Here is an 18167-nt window from a genome sequence, read left to right on the forward strand (position 1 = left end):
CTCCAAGTGGACTGCCAGCTGGCACGGAGCCGAGCCTTGAAGACAAGACCATAGTCCATGTACAGAATAGGCACAGTGGTGATAGTGCCGGAGCAGATAGATTTAGCTGCCGTGTCTGTAAGCTCGTTCCCGCGAATACCAACATGGCCTGGTATCCAGAAAAACTGGATAGAAGTAGCTGTTAATGAGAAATGGGCCAGTCGGTTTTGAATATCAGTGAGAACAGGGTGTGAGCCAACATGTAGCGATTCCAGGGTCAGTATAGAACTAAGTGAGTCAGTATAAATAGTGCAGTTGGAGTACTGCTCAGCTGCAATATGATCCAGGGCAAGAGATATGGCATACAGTTCAGCAGTGAACACAGAAGCTGCAGAGGGGATTCTGCGCGCAACTACCGAACCGCAGCAAACCATAGCAGAGCCCACTGAATTACCTGATTTGGAACCATCTGTATAAATGGGAACGGAATGAGTGTTCAAAAGATATTCATTAAATAAAAGACGGTACTTCTAATCTGGAGTATCTGCCTTTTAGAAAACTGAAAGAAAGGTCACATTTGGGGGCTGTAATAAGCCATGGTGGGATGGGCTGACCTGTGGAATCTGCAATGTTATCCAAGGACAGACCCAATTCATCCAATTGCGCCCGAATGCAAAGACCAAACAGAGCAATGACAGATCGCCTGTTCTGAAAAAGTATGGCCCACCGAGGAAGGAAAACACATCCCCAGGTGGGATGCTTTGTTAAGGAACGAAGTTTCAAAGAATATTGTAAAGATAGTTGCAAACGGCGAAGGTGCAGAGAAGGCTCATGAGATTCAATGTATAAGCTTTGAACTGGAGAAGTACGAAAAGCCCCAGTGCAGAGTCAAAGTCCTTGGTGATGAATGGGATCCAGCATCCTTAAGGCCGAGGGTCTGGCAAAGCCATAGACCATTGATCCATAGTCGAGTTTTGATCGAATAAGAGCACAATATACCTTTAACATTGAACATCGATCTGCTCCCCAACTGGTAAAAGAGAGACACGGAGGATGTTTAGTGTTCTTGTGCATTTGACTCCAAGCTGCTTTAAGTGTGGTACAAAGGTCAGCTTACGGTCAAAGATAAGTCCCAAGAACTTGGTCTCTGGGACCACTGGCAGTGAAACTCACCGATATGAAGTTCAGGATCAGGGTGAATACCCTGTTGATGGCAAAAGTGCATGTATACGGTTTTAGAGAGAGAGAAATTAAAGCCATTCGCCATAGTCCACTTCAGTACACGATTGAGGGCAATTTGTAGTTGCCACTCAATATATCTCATGTTCAACAACTGACATGAAATGCGAAAGTCGTCGACATACAGCCCATTTGCAATAGTGAGAGGGAGTTCTTCAGTGATGGCATTTATCTTTATACTGAAGAGTGTGACACTCAAAACACAGCCTTGAGGGACTCCAAGTTCCTGTACAAAAGAACAGGAAAGTGTCGAACCCACACGAACTTGGAATCTACTGTCCATTAAAAAATGTTTAATAAACATGGGTAAATGGCCACGTAAACCATATGTATGGAGGTCTCGCAAAACGCCATACCTCCATGTTGTGTCATGAGCCTTCTCAATGTCAAAGAATATTGATACAAGATGTTGGCGTTTGAGAAAGTCTTCTCTGATAGATGTTTCAAGACGAATTAGGTGGTCTGTGGTGGAGTGTTGTCGTCGGAACCCACACTGGGTGGGCGAGAGGAGGTTGTTTGATTCGAGGAACCAAACAAGACGACATTAACCATCCTTTCTAAGGTCTTACAGAGACAGCTCGTCAAAGCAATTGGACAGTAGTTTGAAGGAATCTTGGGATCTTTCCCTGGCTTAGAGAAAGGTAAAATAATAGCCTGGCGCCACGCATCAGGAAAAACATTCTCCTGCCAGATCCGGTTAAAGACAATCAGAAGGACATCAAGAGAAGCAGGAGATAGATGGTGCAGCATGTCATAATGAACATCATCAGGTCCAACAGATGTACTGGCAGACCGATGAAGGGCCATTTTCAGTTCCACCAGTGTAAAGGGACAATTATAGTCAAAGAAACAGTCAGTTCGAAAGGAAAGAGGTGAACGCTCTGCCCAAGTCTTGATGGCCAAGAAGGTGGAGGAACAAGCAGAAGTGCTAGATACCCGGCAAAAGCTTTCACCTAGAGTATCAGAGATGCTCTGGACATCAGCCACCTCCTGACCATCAGAGAGTAAGATTGAGAGGGGGACAGAATGGTAGTGCCCATTAACCTTTCGAATCCTGTCCCATATGATCTTGGAACTGGTGGTAGAAGATATGCTTGTTGTGAACTTAATCCAAGATTCCTTCTGGCTTTGACGTCTTACCTACCTAGCATGTGCACGGGCCTGTTGGAAAGCGACACGGTTTGAAAGTGTGGGATATCTATGAAAAGTATCCCAGGCCCGTTTTTGAGCCTTCCATTCTAAGCGGCAAGCAGGATTCCACCACGGACGAGGATATCGTGGAAAACATGTCGAGGTTTTAGAAATACACTGAGCAGCTGCTTGGATAATACAGCAGTTACTGCTGCCACACAGTCGTCTATTGATGGCTGATTTACGATGGCAGGATCAAGTTCTGCGAGAGCAGTGAAAGTGGACCAGTCTGCCTGATCCAGCTTCCACTGGGGCACGTGGGTAGGGTGGCATCAACTACGGCCAGTCTCTCTTAAAAGGATAGGAAAATGATCACTGCCTAGTGGATTACTGTCAACACTCCATGAAAAATGGGAGAATAATGAAGGGGAGCAAACCGAGAGATCAATAGCGGTAAAGGACTGACTAGGTGCATGAAAATAAGTGGAAGAACCAGTATTGAGAAGAGAAAGATTGTGATCATAGAGCATACGCTCTACAGATTGACCCCTCCCATCAATAACAGCACTTCCCCAGAGGGGATGATGTCCATTAAAATCCCCTAGGATTAGAAATGGAAACGGCAACTGTTCAATGAGAGCATCAAGGTCTGATTGATCATATGTCTCTCCAGGGGACAGGTAGAAAGAACAAACAGTGAAGGTATGACCCAAGGAAACACGAATGGCTACGGCCTCCAAGGGTGTGTGGAGTGACAAAGACAGGGTGGGCACATGCTGATCAACCAATAGTGCCACCCCTCCATGTACTCGCCCATCACACAGCCTGTCATTTCTGTACAGAGAAAACTGCAGAATGGAGACTGTATCAGCAGGTTTGAGAAATGTTTCTTGTAAGGAAAGACAGACAGGATGGTAGGAAGCAATCAGTGTTTTGATATCATCCAGATTAAAACGTAAACCTCGACAGTTCCATTGTAACAATGTGGCCATTTTTAATGACGGGTAGGTGAAGTGGCTGGAAAACCCTTCTGTTTACGACCACGTCTTTTTTCCTTACTGTCTTTAGTCCGAGGAGGTCTATCAACCTCCATGGATCCTGCCCTGGGTCGAGTGGGCAAGTCTTTGTTATTGGAAGGGGATTCCAGTGACTGAGGACTCAAACGTATGATTGTTTTGCCTCTTGGGGTGGGAGAAAAAGATGTATCAGAAGAAATGCCTGTATTTGAAACTGAAGGATGTGGATGTTGAGGTTTGTTGGAACGTATGGGAGGAACAGAGATGGGTGTGGAAGTCGATTCATCAACCTTTTTAACCACGGAGGTCAAAAGGCTTTTCATTTGTTTTGAAAATGATTCTCTTGGAGGCACAGAGAGATCTGTCTGCACTCCCACTGTAGTTGTGGAATGAAGTGCAGCAGCATATGTCCGAGATGGAGTGGTGGGCAGCAATTTCCGAGCCTCAGGATAACTAATGTTATGTATCATTTTCAAACGAGCACCTCTTTTTCCTCCAACCATTTTCGGCAAGAACGAAAGTAGGAGGGATGAGAACCATTGCAGTTGATGGAATGTGGGTCCATGTCACATTCATAGGCATCGTGGTTCTTGCCCCCACAACAAGCACATGTCAGGAAACCACGACATGATGTCTTTGAGTGGCCGAATCTCTGACATTGGAAACATCAGAGAGGGTTTGGAATGTATGGCCGAACCCTGCAAATGAGATAACCTGCCTTGATGGTGGCAGGTGCATGTGATGAAGTAAATATCAAAACAAGGGTATCTGTTGGCAGTGTAACTCCATCTTTGCGAGTGGAGATGCGCCTCACTGCAGAAACTCCTTGAGTGGAGAGACCAGCGAGAATCTCTGACTCGGGGACGTTCTTCAAATCCCTCTCAACAATAACTCCTCATGAAGAATTCAAAGTAGCATGAGGTGTAACCTCAATAGGTATATCCCCAATTGCCTTTGAATTCAAGAGGAGTTTGCTGTGTTGGGATGTGGATGTTTCAACCAATATGTCTCCAGATCGAAGCTTCTTTACTGACTTTGGAGAGCCAGCAAGTCCCTCTAGTCCCTTCTGAATAAAAAAGGGGGACAATTGCCCTAAAGTTTTTTCCCGAAGAGAATGTAAAATAAGAAAATGAGGTATGTGTGTTACAGAAGTTGAAGATTGCTGTTCAGATTCATTAAGACGTGATCGCTTACCCATTGACTGTTTTTTCATAATTTTATTTAAATGTTTTGAAGGAGGATCCATAGGGAAAAAGAAAAATTTCAGTACCCACTGACCCCACCCACCATGGATCCCTAGAAGGGGATGCACTACAAAAATAATTCAAGGACAATGCAGCAACGCCAGGGTTTCGTGAGCACTATACCCAAATACCAGCATCAGGCACAATGTCGACAACACCCGTTGAGAACTTCCAAAACTGGTACTTGATTGACCCTAGCCCTAGTGGACCAGCTGATTAACCCAAGGGGGGCCACCCAAAGGCCGCCCGTCTACAGGAATTCAAGGCCAAAGTGGTGTGTTAGGGTTGGACCCTCAACCACCAGGATCCTCTCCTCCCCTTCACGGGTCACCACACATGCCAAACTGGTGGGTGGATGTTTAGATCCCAGAGTAGGTAACCAAACAGAACAGAACCTTCCCTGGGAGGTCCCCTCACCACGTACAGGAATCCACACCTAGGGGAACAAGACACAGCTGGATGTCACAGTATGTTAGCTACAGGGCTAGAAAGCATGGTCACAGTGAGGCTTTATTGTAACTTAAATGATTTGTGTGAAATGTATTATCTATCTAGCTGACCTTTTATTTGCTATTAGCAGTGTTTTAGGTGTCATCTCAAACCATTTGGGACTTGATGTTTCACAGGTTGTAAAAACACCACCAGCTAAAGTATACAACTTTACTACACTGAAAATGTTATTTCCAACAGGTACTTATTTCTGTTCATATACATAGCTATTTATGTTCAGTGAAACCCTCTACTGGAAAATACTTTTTGTATGCCATAAGACTTTCACTCCCATGCACACCTCAATTCACATGGTTTAACTGATGAAAATTATCATGCAACAAACTTCTACTGTTACTAGTATCACACATCCACATGACTTACATGACTCCCTCTATGCTATTCTACTTAACACTTCAAGTTAGGCAGAATCCCACATACCAGTGAACAGTGGGGAGGAAGGATGGGAAGTGTGAGAATAAATAAGTACCTGTCAAAAATACATCTTCAATGTAGAAAAAGTATAACTTCCAACAAAGTACCTTACTTCTGCTCACATACATAGCTAGAATCCCACACTGAATAGGTGAAGGGGCCAGTGGAAGGAAGAAAGTAGAAGCATCCTTTTGAAAGTGTTCAAAGGACACTCTAACAAGGAAACCCTTTATTAAGAAAATTAAACAATGGAGATCTCTCCACTGGTGAAACATTGTGAGAAGCAAATCCTGATAGAAAAGAAAACAGTTGGACAGTGATATGATCCACAATATATTATAATTTCAATATCACCCTGATGAACAGAATGAAGTTGTGCCCTAAGGTGTTCAGTAGTTAGGGCACAACAGACTATACTCAGCAAGTCAAGTATGTCCAAAACTTGATAAATGGGAACTGACATCCATATGGGGGTAGGAAAGAGGATCACACTATCTTCACCTCAAGTTCAGTTGACTGGATGGAGAAATTCCACCATTGATCCAGAGATGCCAACCACTACAATTTGAGCATAATTATTACTATTTTGGTGTATACATTATGACTATACACTCATACAGACAAATATTACAACTTGTTGAAACTCCCAAATTATTATATATTATGTAGGCCTATATAATAAAGTGATAACTTGTTCTCCCAGGGCTTGAAAGGGGTGAAAAGAAATTTTCTAGTGAGATACAAATAAATTTTGATAATAAATAAAAGACATAGCCCAAATGACTACTTGCAATAATCGTGTTTGTGCTTGAAATAATAAAAAATATTTGTATCTCAGACGTCTACCAACAGTTTGAGTGCGGTGCTTCTCCATACTGGGTACGTGGGGGAATCCATAGTTACGTCATCAGTGCTTGTCAGCCAATCAGCGCTTGCATAGATGGGTATTTCTCGTTTTCTAAGTGGCATAGAAACACCAATGTGATCATTCACAACATGGAAAAAAAGAGGTCTTGTTCACCAGATTGTCATGTTTCTGGCAAATCTAAAAGGATTAAAACTGAGAATCAAAAATTTAGAAAAGAGTATAGTGCAAAATATCCAGTCATTGCATCAAAAGTCAGTGACAGTCATGCGTTTCATACAGTTTGTCACATCGATATTTCTGTGGCACATGGCGAGATAAACGACTGCTCCAGACATACAAAATTGGCATCTCACGAACAAAAGGCTGAGGCAAAGACAAAAACGATGCAGATAACGACATTTATGAGTAAGAATTCAGAATATGAAACCATAAATGCAGAAGTAAAGTTCACACAATTCATCATTGCTCATAATTTACCCCTAGCTGTAGCCAATCATGCAGGACATCTATTCAGAAAAATGTTCCCAGACTCTGATATAATAAAAAAATATGGCTGTGCTAGAACCAAAACTATAGTCATTGTACAAATGTTTGGTTGTGAAGATGACAAAATGATTTCAAGCATACTTACTAACAGTGTTTACAATTTAGCCACAGATGGATTCACAGACATGGATGACTCAAAACTGTATCCAGTGGTTGTACAATATCTGTACAGGCTCTGTCTACAATCATTATGCTCAGTCATTTGAAATAGTTGGCATCTCTACTGATCTGTGAATAGAGTGCATGTGAGCAGAATGAAATACACATACATCCCACTGAAATCAAACACACTGGAATCACCTCAAACACAGTATATCCTCAGCATAAAGACACATTGAGGTGTAGTGCTGGAGAAGTGGAGTAACCAACAAGTGCCCCACTGTGACCCACAATACTAAGGTAGTGAACTAGAAGCAAACTAAGTGAAAGACCATGAACACCTGTGAGGGCTCAATAGGTTCATCTCTAAATCCAGAACTTAGTGATAGAAACTAATATTAATACAGGGGTAGAATGAGGGATCCCAATCTTGCTACATGAGTGAGGACATGACATTCTTGTTTCAGCTTTAAATCCAAAACTCAAATGCTGGAAACCAATATCCATGTTAGGGTATGATGAGGGATCCAAATAAATATTTTGGTTCATTCAATAGCTACAACACCCCGTCAGACAAACCTGTGCAGAGGTGGAGTGTCTATTTATGGAACATGTCATCATCTACACCAACAGAACACCACTGCCATACTTTCAAATAAATGGAGACTTTATTGTTTCTACTATATATATCTTATTCAAGAGTGTACCTCCATGATCTGACACCTCAGTGGCTTGGAACTGAAAAGTAATAAATAATCTCAAACTTCAGTAAAATAAATTGGTGAAAACATGTAATGGATAGTCCAGAGGAATGCTCACACCAGAGACACTGCAATGGGTGAACACAAAACACTATTTTGAAAAGCAGACCAAATACAATTTATTCAATCTAAGGAACTGGCAGAAATTCCCTTCTGCCTTGTCCATGAAGTTTGTGAGTAAGTAAAGTTTGGAATGGGCATATTTATGAAGCAAAGATATCATGAGGTATAACCTACAAGTGACCACATGGAACACCTCATCCCTAGTTTATGTGACTGTAATGAACAGTATGTATTTTGGGGCCTTGGAAATTACAAAAGTAAAGTCAATATGGGGCTTTACACTACAAGTTTAGCATAATTCTGAGTGGCTGAAGTATACTTGGACAGGAACCACTTACCACAGAGATGGATCCTTGACAAAATATGGGACAGTCCCTTAAAAATAATATATTTATAACAAAAGAAAGAAAAGTTACTCAGTTACAGTCTCACATGAGAGTGAAGAATAGCAACATGTGTAAGACTCTACCCTAATAAAGTAGAAACAGCTACCCAAAGCAGGTGATGGGCAATGAACGTATAATATGCCATCTCAGTGCTTGAAAGATGAAGTACCTCCAACAGATGACAGGGTTAAGATTAAGGTAAAAGATAAGGTGCTTTATTCTAGTGAAGGCACCAGGAATTGATTATGAGAAAGAGGAGATAAGAAATAAGAGGCCAACTCAATCAAAAAGTGAGCCCAATGGTTATGGGAGGATGGGAAAAATCATAAATAAGGGAATGGTGCAAAGGAATGAAACTGTGAGGAATGGAGTTAAAGGAAAGAAGTCTTGAAAGCAATGAAGTAACCTACAGCATGTATGGGACAGAAAAGGTAATCCAGATCAGACTGAGAATAAAAATGGGAGACAATAACAAATGGAAATGATGAAAAAAATATTTTATATGAGTCACCAAAGTGTAGGTTAATAAAAATTATCCAGAACAACAATAAAAATAACATACTGAGCCAAAACAGCTGTGAATAATAGATCTTCTATGTTTGCCAGAAAGGATCAATCAGAAAGGCCTGACCCAGAGTGGCATAAGTGATCAAAATCACCTTAGGAGGAAGACTGATGAAATTGCAAAACAGAAAACAAAAAACAACAAACTTGTACACTGAATATAATCCTATCAGAACATACTGATAAAAAGAGCAAGTAGATGAAGAACTGGCTACTAAAAACAAAAGAAGTAACTTAGAATCGAGAAAGAGTCAAGCACTTCCCATTGAGGAGTAGCCCAAAGGAGGTAGGAGCCACTAAAAATGTTGAGGATCAAGATGCCACTCCTCAGAAGTAAGTGCGTTGAACTTGAAAGGGCAATCTGCAATGAGGATAAAAGCACCTGGAATATGAAACACCAGGAAACATATGGTAAGTGTATGGGTTCAAAAAAGGAGATCCACAATCTCCAACAAATGGGCCAAGAATGAGTGCCCCCTTGGCAAGTGATATAAGTTACCACTCTCAAACAGTTGGATAAAATATTAGTTAAAACAAGACAAGAGGAAGAAAGTGAACTAAAGCATGTTAGGTTGTTGGAAGTGCCACAATGTTAACACTGTAAGATATTTTGTCTGTAGATCATTGTCCTAAAACCACATGATGATCAAACCATGCCACCCAGATTTGGAGATGAACAACATGGAAGATAAAAAAAAAGCCTGATGAGTTTGAGTAAGTGGTACACGTGTTCAACCACCAATGCATAGAGTCAAAAAGGAAAGGAAAAAAGTTAAAAGGAGAATTCAAAGGAACCCTAGCAAGAGTTTACAAAGGTTATGCAGCATCTCCTGAATAGACTGTAAATGTGCTAGACCCAAAGAGAGAAGTACTTTCATAGAAGCCACATTCCACCAGTACATTAAAACTTTGCTAGCAGGAAGGTAGTTAAATGTAATGGACTGGATAACAGAAAGCTCCATCAAATGCATTTAAGGTGTAGAATGGATCGTCCAAATGGAGGCAGATGTTTAAAAAGACACTCCCCAAATAGATGAGACTGTTGGGCATATTACAAGAGAAACTTATCCAACTTATCCTGATAGGGTAAGACAAAGTTGGAAGACAAGGTGAGTGATAAAATGGATAGGATTGACAGAGACTGTCCTCCCATACAGACAACAGAGATTATAAGTCTGTAGAACCAAGAAGAAAATATGTTTGATGATATGTTAAGGCAAATGAACCAAAGCCTATGTAGGGCAAAGCATACAAATACCCTATTCCAAACTGAGATAAAAATGTTCATTATGAAACAATGTGTGCAAAAGGAAGTGAAAATTATATGGTGAAATAATAAAAGGCTTAGGTAGGCATAACAGAATCCACAGCAGAGGCCTGGTAAGGTAAGCCACAATAAAGTGTCAGAAATCTAAAAACCTAGGTCATCCTGAATGAGTTTGTCAGTTGTAGAAGGAAAGCAAGCAATACGGGGAGAAGATAGGGTGGACTCCAGCTCTTATGGGTGCTCACAAACTAAATTAATTGTAAGAAACACAAATTATAAAAAAATTATCAAAATGATATAATCATTATATTGGGAATTTAAATGTGTAGCAAAATAAACATAAGTATTAGCTGTTATATGCTGAGGAAAACAAGATATTTAACCTAATTATCAATTTACTTGTAAAATTAACCATAAGGAAACTAAACAGACACATATTAAGTGAATAGGAATTGTACAGAACTAGGTATGAAACTTAGCTGCAATTTAAAAACCTTAACCTAACAATATATATGTACAATATCAGCAGAAGTTTATGTGGACTCTGGCTCCAGGTGTCCAAGTGTATATTGACAATAACATACATATATATAACAATACAATTAACCTAACTTATGATATACTAGTGAGATGAATTACAGGTAATTCCATAACAACAAAGACCCATGCTAAGCCTAATCTAGCATCATATGACAAAAGATGCAACTAAGTTCTCATTTCAAACATGAAATTAACTAGGAGTATTGATCAGTCTAAATAATTAATGTTATTAAACCCATATAACTATTGACAATAATAGTCCAAAACCATAATGACTGATCTTTACAAAGTTGGTGGACAGTGTTTCAAAATTTGTAGGCCCTGAAACTGAAATTGAGGCCTTACGATGGCTAGCTCATTGAACAAACAAAATCCTGACAAAGTAAAGCCCAAATTCCCCAGTCTAGAACCACCACCTGAAGCCTGTGTAAATATGCTGACAGAATATATAACCTTCATAGTGGTAACTTAGAATTTACAATTCAAAATGAAGAACCAAATCCAACTGTTTTGACATAAAGAAAGAAAAAATAGAAAAAAAGGTTTAATGAAGTATTAACTTATGTAACTAGGTAGAAATATAAACCAATTTCATTTCAGAATAAGCTGCAAACATTACTATTGTATAATAAATAGCAAACTTGTTGACAGAGATTGATACAAAGATATATATATATATAAAAAAAAACACTTGAAGAAAGCATAAACTAAATGTCTAAAAATGACCACTGCCAAACAAGAATTGACATTTAGGTAATACAACACAGGAGTTGCATAGGTGTGTGGCATTATCATTGGCGAAGGTGCGTTACAAGGGAGAATAAGTTAAACTGCATGACTCATGGGATAAATGGAAATGAAAGGATAAAGGCATGTAAAAAAAAAAGTTGCAAATAGAGAGTAACACTGAAGAAGAATAGCTATGTATGGGAGTGGAAATCAAGTACCTTGTTGGAATTTAAAAGTTTTACCAGTATACAGACAGTGACATAATCGACAAAATAAAGGAACGAAGATTAAGAAAAGAGTATACAACAACCAGTGACTCACAAACAAAAATGTATATAAATATTCTCAGAATCAAAATTAAACTACAAAAATCACAAAAATGGAACATCTTCTGTAGACAAACAGACTGAAAAACAGATCCCAAATATTTCTAGTCCCATATAAAAACAAAAGCTACAATATCAAACAAAACAATTGTCACTACCTATGCTATATTAAAACATAGTAATAAACAAATAAATAGAAAGCATGCACCTTTAAAGAACAACTCCAAAAAAACATTCAAAACATCAGATGACTCAAATATGAACCACCACTTTATGAACCCAGTAAATAATTATATCATAACTAACTGTAGCATATACTGTATTACTTCGAATTTAAGATGTCCTCTAATTTAAAATGCACACCACTTTTAAAAAGGGATTTTCAGGGAAAAAATTTGGATAACAATTAGAAAGAAGTAAATATGTTTTAAAAGAGTTTATTAATAAATTATAAATGTTAATAATGTATTTAAAATAAAATATAATAAAATATATAGGAAATTTAAAATTTTCATCACATTAATGTTCCTTCCTGCTTTCTTTATTTAATCAGAATGCTACTCTCATGTTTTTTCTGACTCACTATTATATTCTGAAGTTGAAGTATCTTCATCTCTTGATTCACTATTGTCCCAAAGAATGTCATCTTGTGTTTCATCTTCCGCATCTTTAAAATTTGACAGCAATTTTTGACTAATTGTTGTCCTTCACCGTAATGATAAACCTTCTCTGTTTATAAATTTCTCACACTAGCCACAACTAGCTTTGAGAAAAATACCAATATTTCCTTCACATTCTTTTACCTTTAATATTAAGACTTCCCTCGTTATAGGCAGTCCTTTATTTTGTAACTCTCTGAGATACGTTAAAATGGCAGTATCAATTTCAGGATGTCTTCTTTTTCTTGGGCTAGAAAATGAATTTGTACTTTTCTTGCAAGAAAACAACTTGGTTTTCATACCACACCAACGACAAACATTTGCCTCACTCACTGTATAATTTTTACCAGCTGCACAATTCCCAATCTGTTCAGCACACATAATAACTTTTCTTTTAAATTCAGCATCATATGTAAAACACTTTTCCATAAATTAAAAAAAAAAATAAAAATAACAAACACAATAAAACAGCACCTGAACAGCAGGAAAGTCAGACAAATACTGAGGATGGTGATATCCAAACAACACCTTTAGAGGTGTTGGCACAGGCAAATTTGATGTTTTGTACACGTTTTTTATTTTTCAAAGCTGAGTTCTTTTTAAAATATAGTCCAATCTGTTTGTTAATGCAGGATTTTTTCAAAACTCTTTGTTGTTCAAGGAAAACAATGTTTTTAAAACTATCGAAGAGTGAAATATAAAACCTCAAGTGTAAGATGCACCCTAATTTTCAGTTCAGAAAAATGCGAAAAAGGTGCATCTTAAATTTGAAGTAATACAGTATATATACACACACACACCCCATACTTAACTGAGGACATTCAACACAACAACAACAACAATGGAACATATGATTAACACAACAGCAAAGTACAATAAAACATAAAAAGAAAAGAAAAACAAACACACCAGGACAATACAAAATTCAAAACTGTAGAACTAAAATTTAAGATATTTGTGGTTAGTAAATTAATAATGTTTGTTTGATGACTTATATTCTTCTTGCAAGGACTCGGGCTCCACTCAACTACAACATTGTCTTTTAAATAAGAAGTAAACATAATGTAAACAAGGTTTTCAATAATAATACATTTTGGTAAGAAACAGGTATTCTCACTCTACTGATATCATAAAGTTTGTTTTTTTAAAAAGCAAAAAAAAAACAAGCATGGGATGCAATAAGTTAAAAACTGAATATATTTAGTGTGTTTTGGCACATATTACATTGAACAACAAAAACATTTGCTACTGAAGAAAATTAGAGTAATTTGATGTTACTAATTTTAAAAAATGCAGACAAACTTTGTTCATTTGCCTTCAGATTTTGAGACATTATAATGTTTCAATATTTTATTGGCACTGTGTGAAATACTATGCGATCAACTCAGTACAAAAGATTTATGTTGCAAAATTAATGAGTTAAAGGTACATATGTCTAATAACTTCAAACACTGATTGTATTGTACTGGGATAAAATTCCAAATATATTGTTCAAATATGCTATTTGCTCTCAATACAACTGTAGAAAATTGCACTACTTTTATTCACCTACTCTGCCCAAGAATCAAGAAATCCTCATATGCTCAGTTTGCTAGAACATTTAAAAAGTCCCTTGTCTGAGCATAAAAGGAGCAGAGTCAGATGCCTCTTACTCACTCAGTTTTCCACTTCACTGTGCTCCACACACAATAAAAAAAAAGTCTAATTAGGTATAATCAGTCTCTACAAAATTTGCTTTTAAATCTTTTAAATTCTAGTTTTGAAAATATATTTTTTATATTTTTTAGAAAAACCATTTAAAATGCTAGTTACCTCCAGTTTAACTAAAGTCTTAAATCTTAAAGTGTAAAAATAATCAAAACAGTCTCTATAACATTTGCAGAAAATATATTACACTTTCATGAAGGAAAAATATCAAACAAGGTAGCTCACTACAACCATTCTTGGTGAAAATTGGTGACCAAGAAAAAACACATTTTACATGTATTGTACAGTTTGTGCATTCAGCTTGACACAATAGCTGAAAAAGATAAGAGTAAATATACTATTTTTAGTTCCTGTGTTATGGCATGAACTAAAAGATCATCTAATTAACTGTTATTTTTGCTTGATCAATGTTTCTGGATATTCAAGTAAAACTAAACAATACATTAAATATCCAGATATTGCATCTGCAATGAAACCAGTATCTCATGTGGATAGTCTTCCAGTGCCACATCCATCAGCAAATTAGGAAAGAGAAGAGTTATCTCATGAAGAAAACAACGAATCAGCTTCTTCATCTAGTAATTCTCTTCCTGTGACACCTAAACATAGACTACCTCATCAAGTAGAGCTAAGTGACCCAATTCATGACTTGTCTCTATCAAACCTTCATGGGGAACTTCTTGGGTCTCATTTATAGCAATGGAACTTATTAGCTCCAGGAACATGAGTTTAAATTAACCAAAGTCACCATTAAAGCCTTGCATCTCATTACAGCATGCACGATACTTTATGTTTCTGTACAAATGTTGATGCACTAATGGAAGAATTAAGTACTGAACGATAAGACTGGTTCATCTAAAATTAGTCTGAAAACTGTACTTTTGTACAATGAAAACACTAATGAGCTATTGATTCTTGTTGGTCATGCTGTGAACATGAAATAAACTTATCAAAGCATGCAGATAGTGCATTCTCAAATGCAATTTTCAAAGAACAGATAAAGTTATTAAAGAAAAATATAATTTCACAATACATAAGAATATTTTGAATAAATCTACCATAATATGAAAACTATGGGTGATCAGTAACTTTCAAGATAATTTTTTAGAATGAGATTCAACATCAACAAATTACTCAGAAACAGCTGTTTATTTCTCTGGTAGCAGAGGAAACGTTTTTCTATTACCCAGTGTTATTTCTTAAGAAGTGTGACGGATATTATTCTAAAATTCTTAGATATTCAAAACTGTGCACTACTTTTCATTCTAGATGTCAGTGGTTTGTGATACTGACATCAGTTATTCAGAATAAAACTACTATCTTATAGTGAAAAACTGAGTTAAACATAGTTACAAGCTCTATGCATTAGCAGGGTCCAATATTTCAAGCACAAGAAACAAAACAATAGCATTCTATACAAAATTCAAACCCACCAACTTAAAGCTGGAATACTCCGCATCATTCGAAGTACAAACCAAATATGTTTTAATAACAAAAGTTATAAATTCACCTGCACTTGAGGTACATTCTGATGTGATTGTACCATCTGAGCTTGAAGTACAATTTTTTGTTGAAGATTCAATAACTGCTGTAAGAGTTGCTGCTGATGTGAAGAGGGAGATTTGTTAGACAACAATTCTCCTATCTGTTCTTGTAACCTTTTAAATACCTAATGGTTAAAAAACAAAAATGGTTAAATCCTACCTTTAAAAAACATTATACATGTAAATATTTTCTAAGTTGCTATAAGTATATATACATATCAAATGACAAAACTTTTTCTTGAAATAAAATTACCCAAATAATGACAGTAGAAAACTGAAAAGTACTCTGACAGTTTATACACAGAAAGTATGAGTGCAAGCTCTGCCTGTGTTTTCAAATTTAAAATAATATTACACAAAACACTTGTGTCAAAACTAAGATCAATCAAATTTTAAGGTTTTTAAGTTAGAACAAAAATACCAAATGCAAAGTTTAAATCTAAAAGGACATGATCAAGAGGAACTGAACAAGAAAAACTGACAGAGGATTTCATTGGATAAGAAATATTTTCAAAATAATAAATTATTTTATTGTACATTTCTGAGCTTCTTGGAAATTTCTTAAGTTATCATAAACTGAGTTGATTAATTTTCAAGATAAATTTTCATTTAACCACACCTGTTGGCTTCTTATATTCAGAGGGATTGTCTGTCCTCTATTAGAAGGGCCTCCTTTGTTCCTACTGTTTGAATCTGGCAAGCTTTGGAGTTGGCTGGAAGTGGACAAGGTTTTCTGTACAGAGTTATTATAAACATCCGAGCTTGTATCAGTTACTGTGGGTGTCACTACTGCACTTCCTGAAAGTCCTGAAGGAACTGGTATAGGCTGTTTCACATTTGCTACTAATGTGGGGCCTGTGTTACCAGGAAGTTGAACTGGCTGAACACCAACAAGTAAATGATTAATATTGTTATCACTTAATATGGAAGCAGCAGTGAGTACTGTGTTGGTTGTAGTACAACTAGTGGTAAAAGGAACTGCTGATACAGCAGATAGTTTTGAGTCTGTATTAGAGGTAATAATGGGCAAAGTCACATAACCTGATTGGATCTGACCACTAGCAGAAACTACATTGTTATTGATGTTCTGAACTGTCAGAGGAAGCAGTGTAGCACCAGAAGACAGACAAGTGTTCCTGGATGTTGATGACAATGTGGAACTTTCAGAAGAAGCCACTGCCATTGATGTAACCACATCTGGCACTTGAACAGCAGGGCCTGCATTGAGTCTTTCAAGCAGAGCAGAATGACCACTCTGGAGTCTCCCGGAATTTGGAATAGTAAGATTGCTAGATGCAGAGGTATTGCTACATTGTGAACTCATTACCACACTTGGTTCTACAGCTCCACCTGCTGTTTGGTTTGCTTGTTGCATAATAAGAGAGCCATCTGGAGCCATGGAAAACTGAGCTTGGGTTGGAAGAGAGTAATAAGCCTAAAAAAGTCACAATTAAGAAATTTATAGTCAAAAACACTATAATGTTTTCTTATTCTCCAATTCACTAAAACTATATAAATTTGGTGTACATGTCTGCCATTAATAAAGTAAAAAACTTTCATACTGTTAATCAAAGTGTAAAATTACTTCATCTTGAATAAAAGGTTATTAAAACAATATTAAAAAATTGACTTCAAAGTTAACTTAGTATAGGTGTCATAATTTATATAAGAGTAATGTTTAGGCTAGAAAAAAGGGTTTACTTTTTTAAAGTTTAGTTATAAAAAGAGATGATGAAGCAGAAAATAGTCTTCATTTTTTTAACAAGTTATAAACTTGTAGTTCTAAAATCCCCACAGATATGACTGAATTTTCTGGTGAATGAAAGACAGAAAAGACTAACAACATCTTATATGAGTAATTAATACAGTAATATGTCTTTCCCAATGATACAATCTGTGGTCACACGAACATCATGTTTAGCACAACTGAGTATTTGGTTCAAGGAGAAGTCTTGACCACTCAACCATATTACTACATGAAGGTAAACATATGTAACAGTTCTTTCTGAGAAAGAATGCTCATCCACTAAAACTACCAAACTATGAAGAGCCAATTTACACAATACTTAGGAAGAAAAAAAAAAAAGACATCTTTAATGTTCTTCACTCAATGGAAACTTACACTACCACAGTCTCAAAAGCTACAATCCAGAGCAACACCCTAACTGTAAAGTGAGGATTGTCTTTAAAAAAGAAAGCTTTTGGTAAAAAACAAATGCCATAAGAGTAATGTTGGCCACATCTTATAACTTTGTTAACAAGTTAATAATGATTTAAAACTGATAAAAGCTCACAAGTTAAAAATTTCATAAGCCACAGTCACAACTAAAAACAAACAACAAATTTCATGAGAAAGGTAGCACAAAGGAATGGAATGATAACAATTACATCATGAATACTTTAAGCCTCACAACATAACTCCAACAGATATTTATGATACAGCCTCCTGAAACATGATCTCAGAACCCAACATTAACATACAACAGATGATGTGTGGAAAGATTTCAAAATAATTTCAACATGCAGGAAATATTTTGTGGTACCACATGGATTTGAACTTGGATTTACCAGCCTG

The 18167-nt window shown here is 37.0% G+C and overlaps 1 protein-coding gene across 3 annotated transcripts in view; it reads right to left on the bottom strand.

Annotated features, from left to right (window-relative positions):
- LOC143245114 (uncharacterized) overlaps window positions 1–18167 on the bottom strand; it is a 58481-nt gene that overhangs the window by 19978 nt on the left and 20336 nt on the right. For all 3 annotated transcript variants that reach the window (XM_076491011.1, XM_076491012.1, XM_076491013.1), the window contains 2 exons: window positions 16212–17027; window positions 15559–15717 (listed from right to left, as the gene is read on the bottom strand). In XM_076491011.1, coding sequence (XP_076347126.1) covers window positions 15559–15717; window positions 16212–17027 — 975 coding nt within the window. The remainder of the gene's footprint in view (window positions 1–15558; window positions 15718–16211; window positions 17028–18167) is intronic.

This window comes from Tachypleus tridentatus, chromosome 2 (genome assembly GCF_004210375.1).
Source record: "Tachypleus tridentatus isolate NWPU-2018 chromosome 2, ASM421037v1, whole genome shotgun sequence".
Classification (NCBI taxonomy): domain Eukaryota; kingdom Metazoa; phylum Arthropoda; class Merostomata; order Xiphosura; family Limulidae; genus Tachypleus; species Tachypleus tridentatus.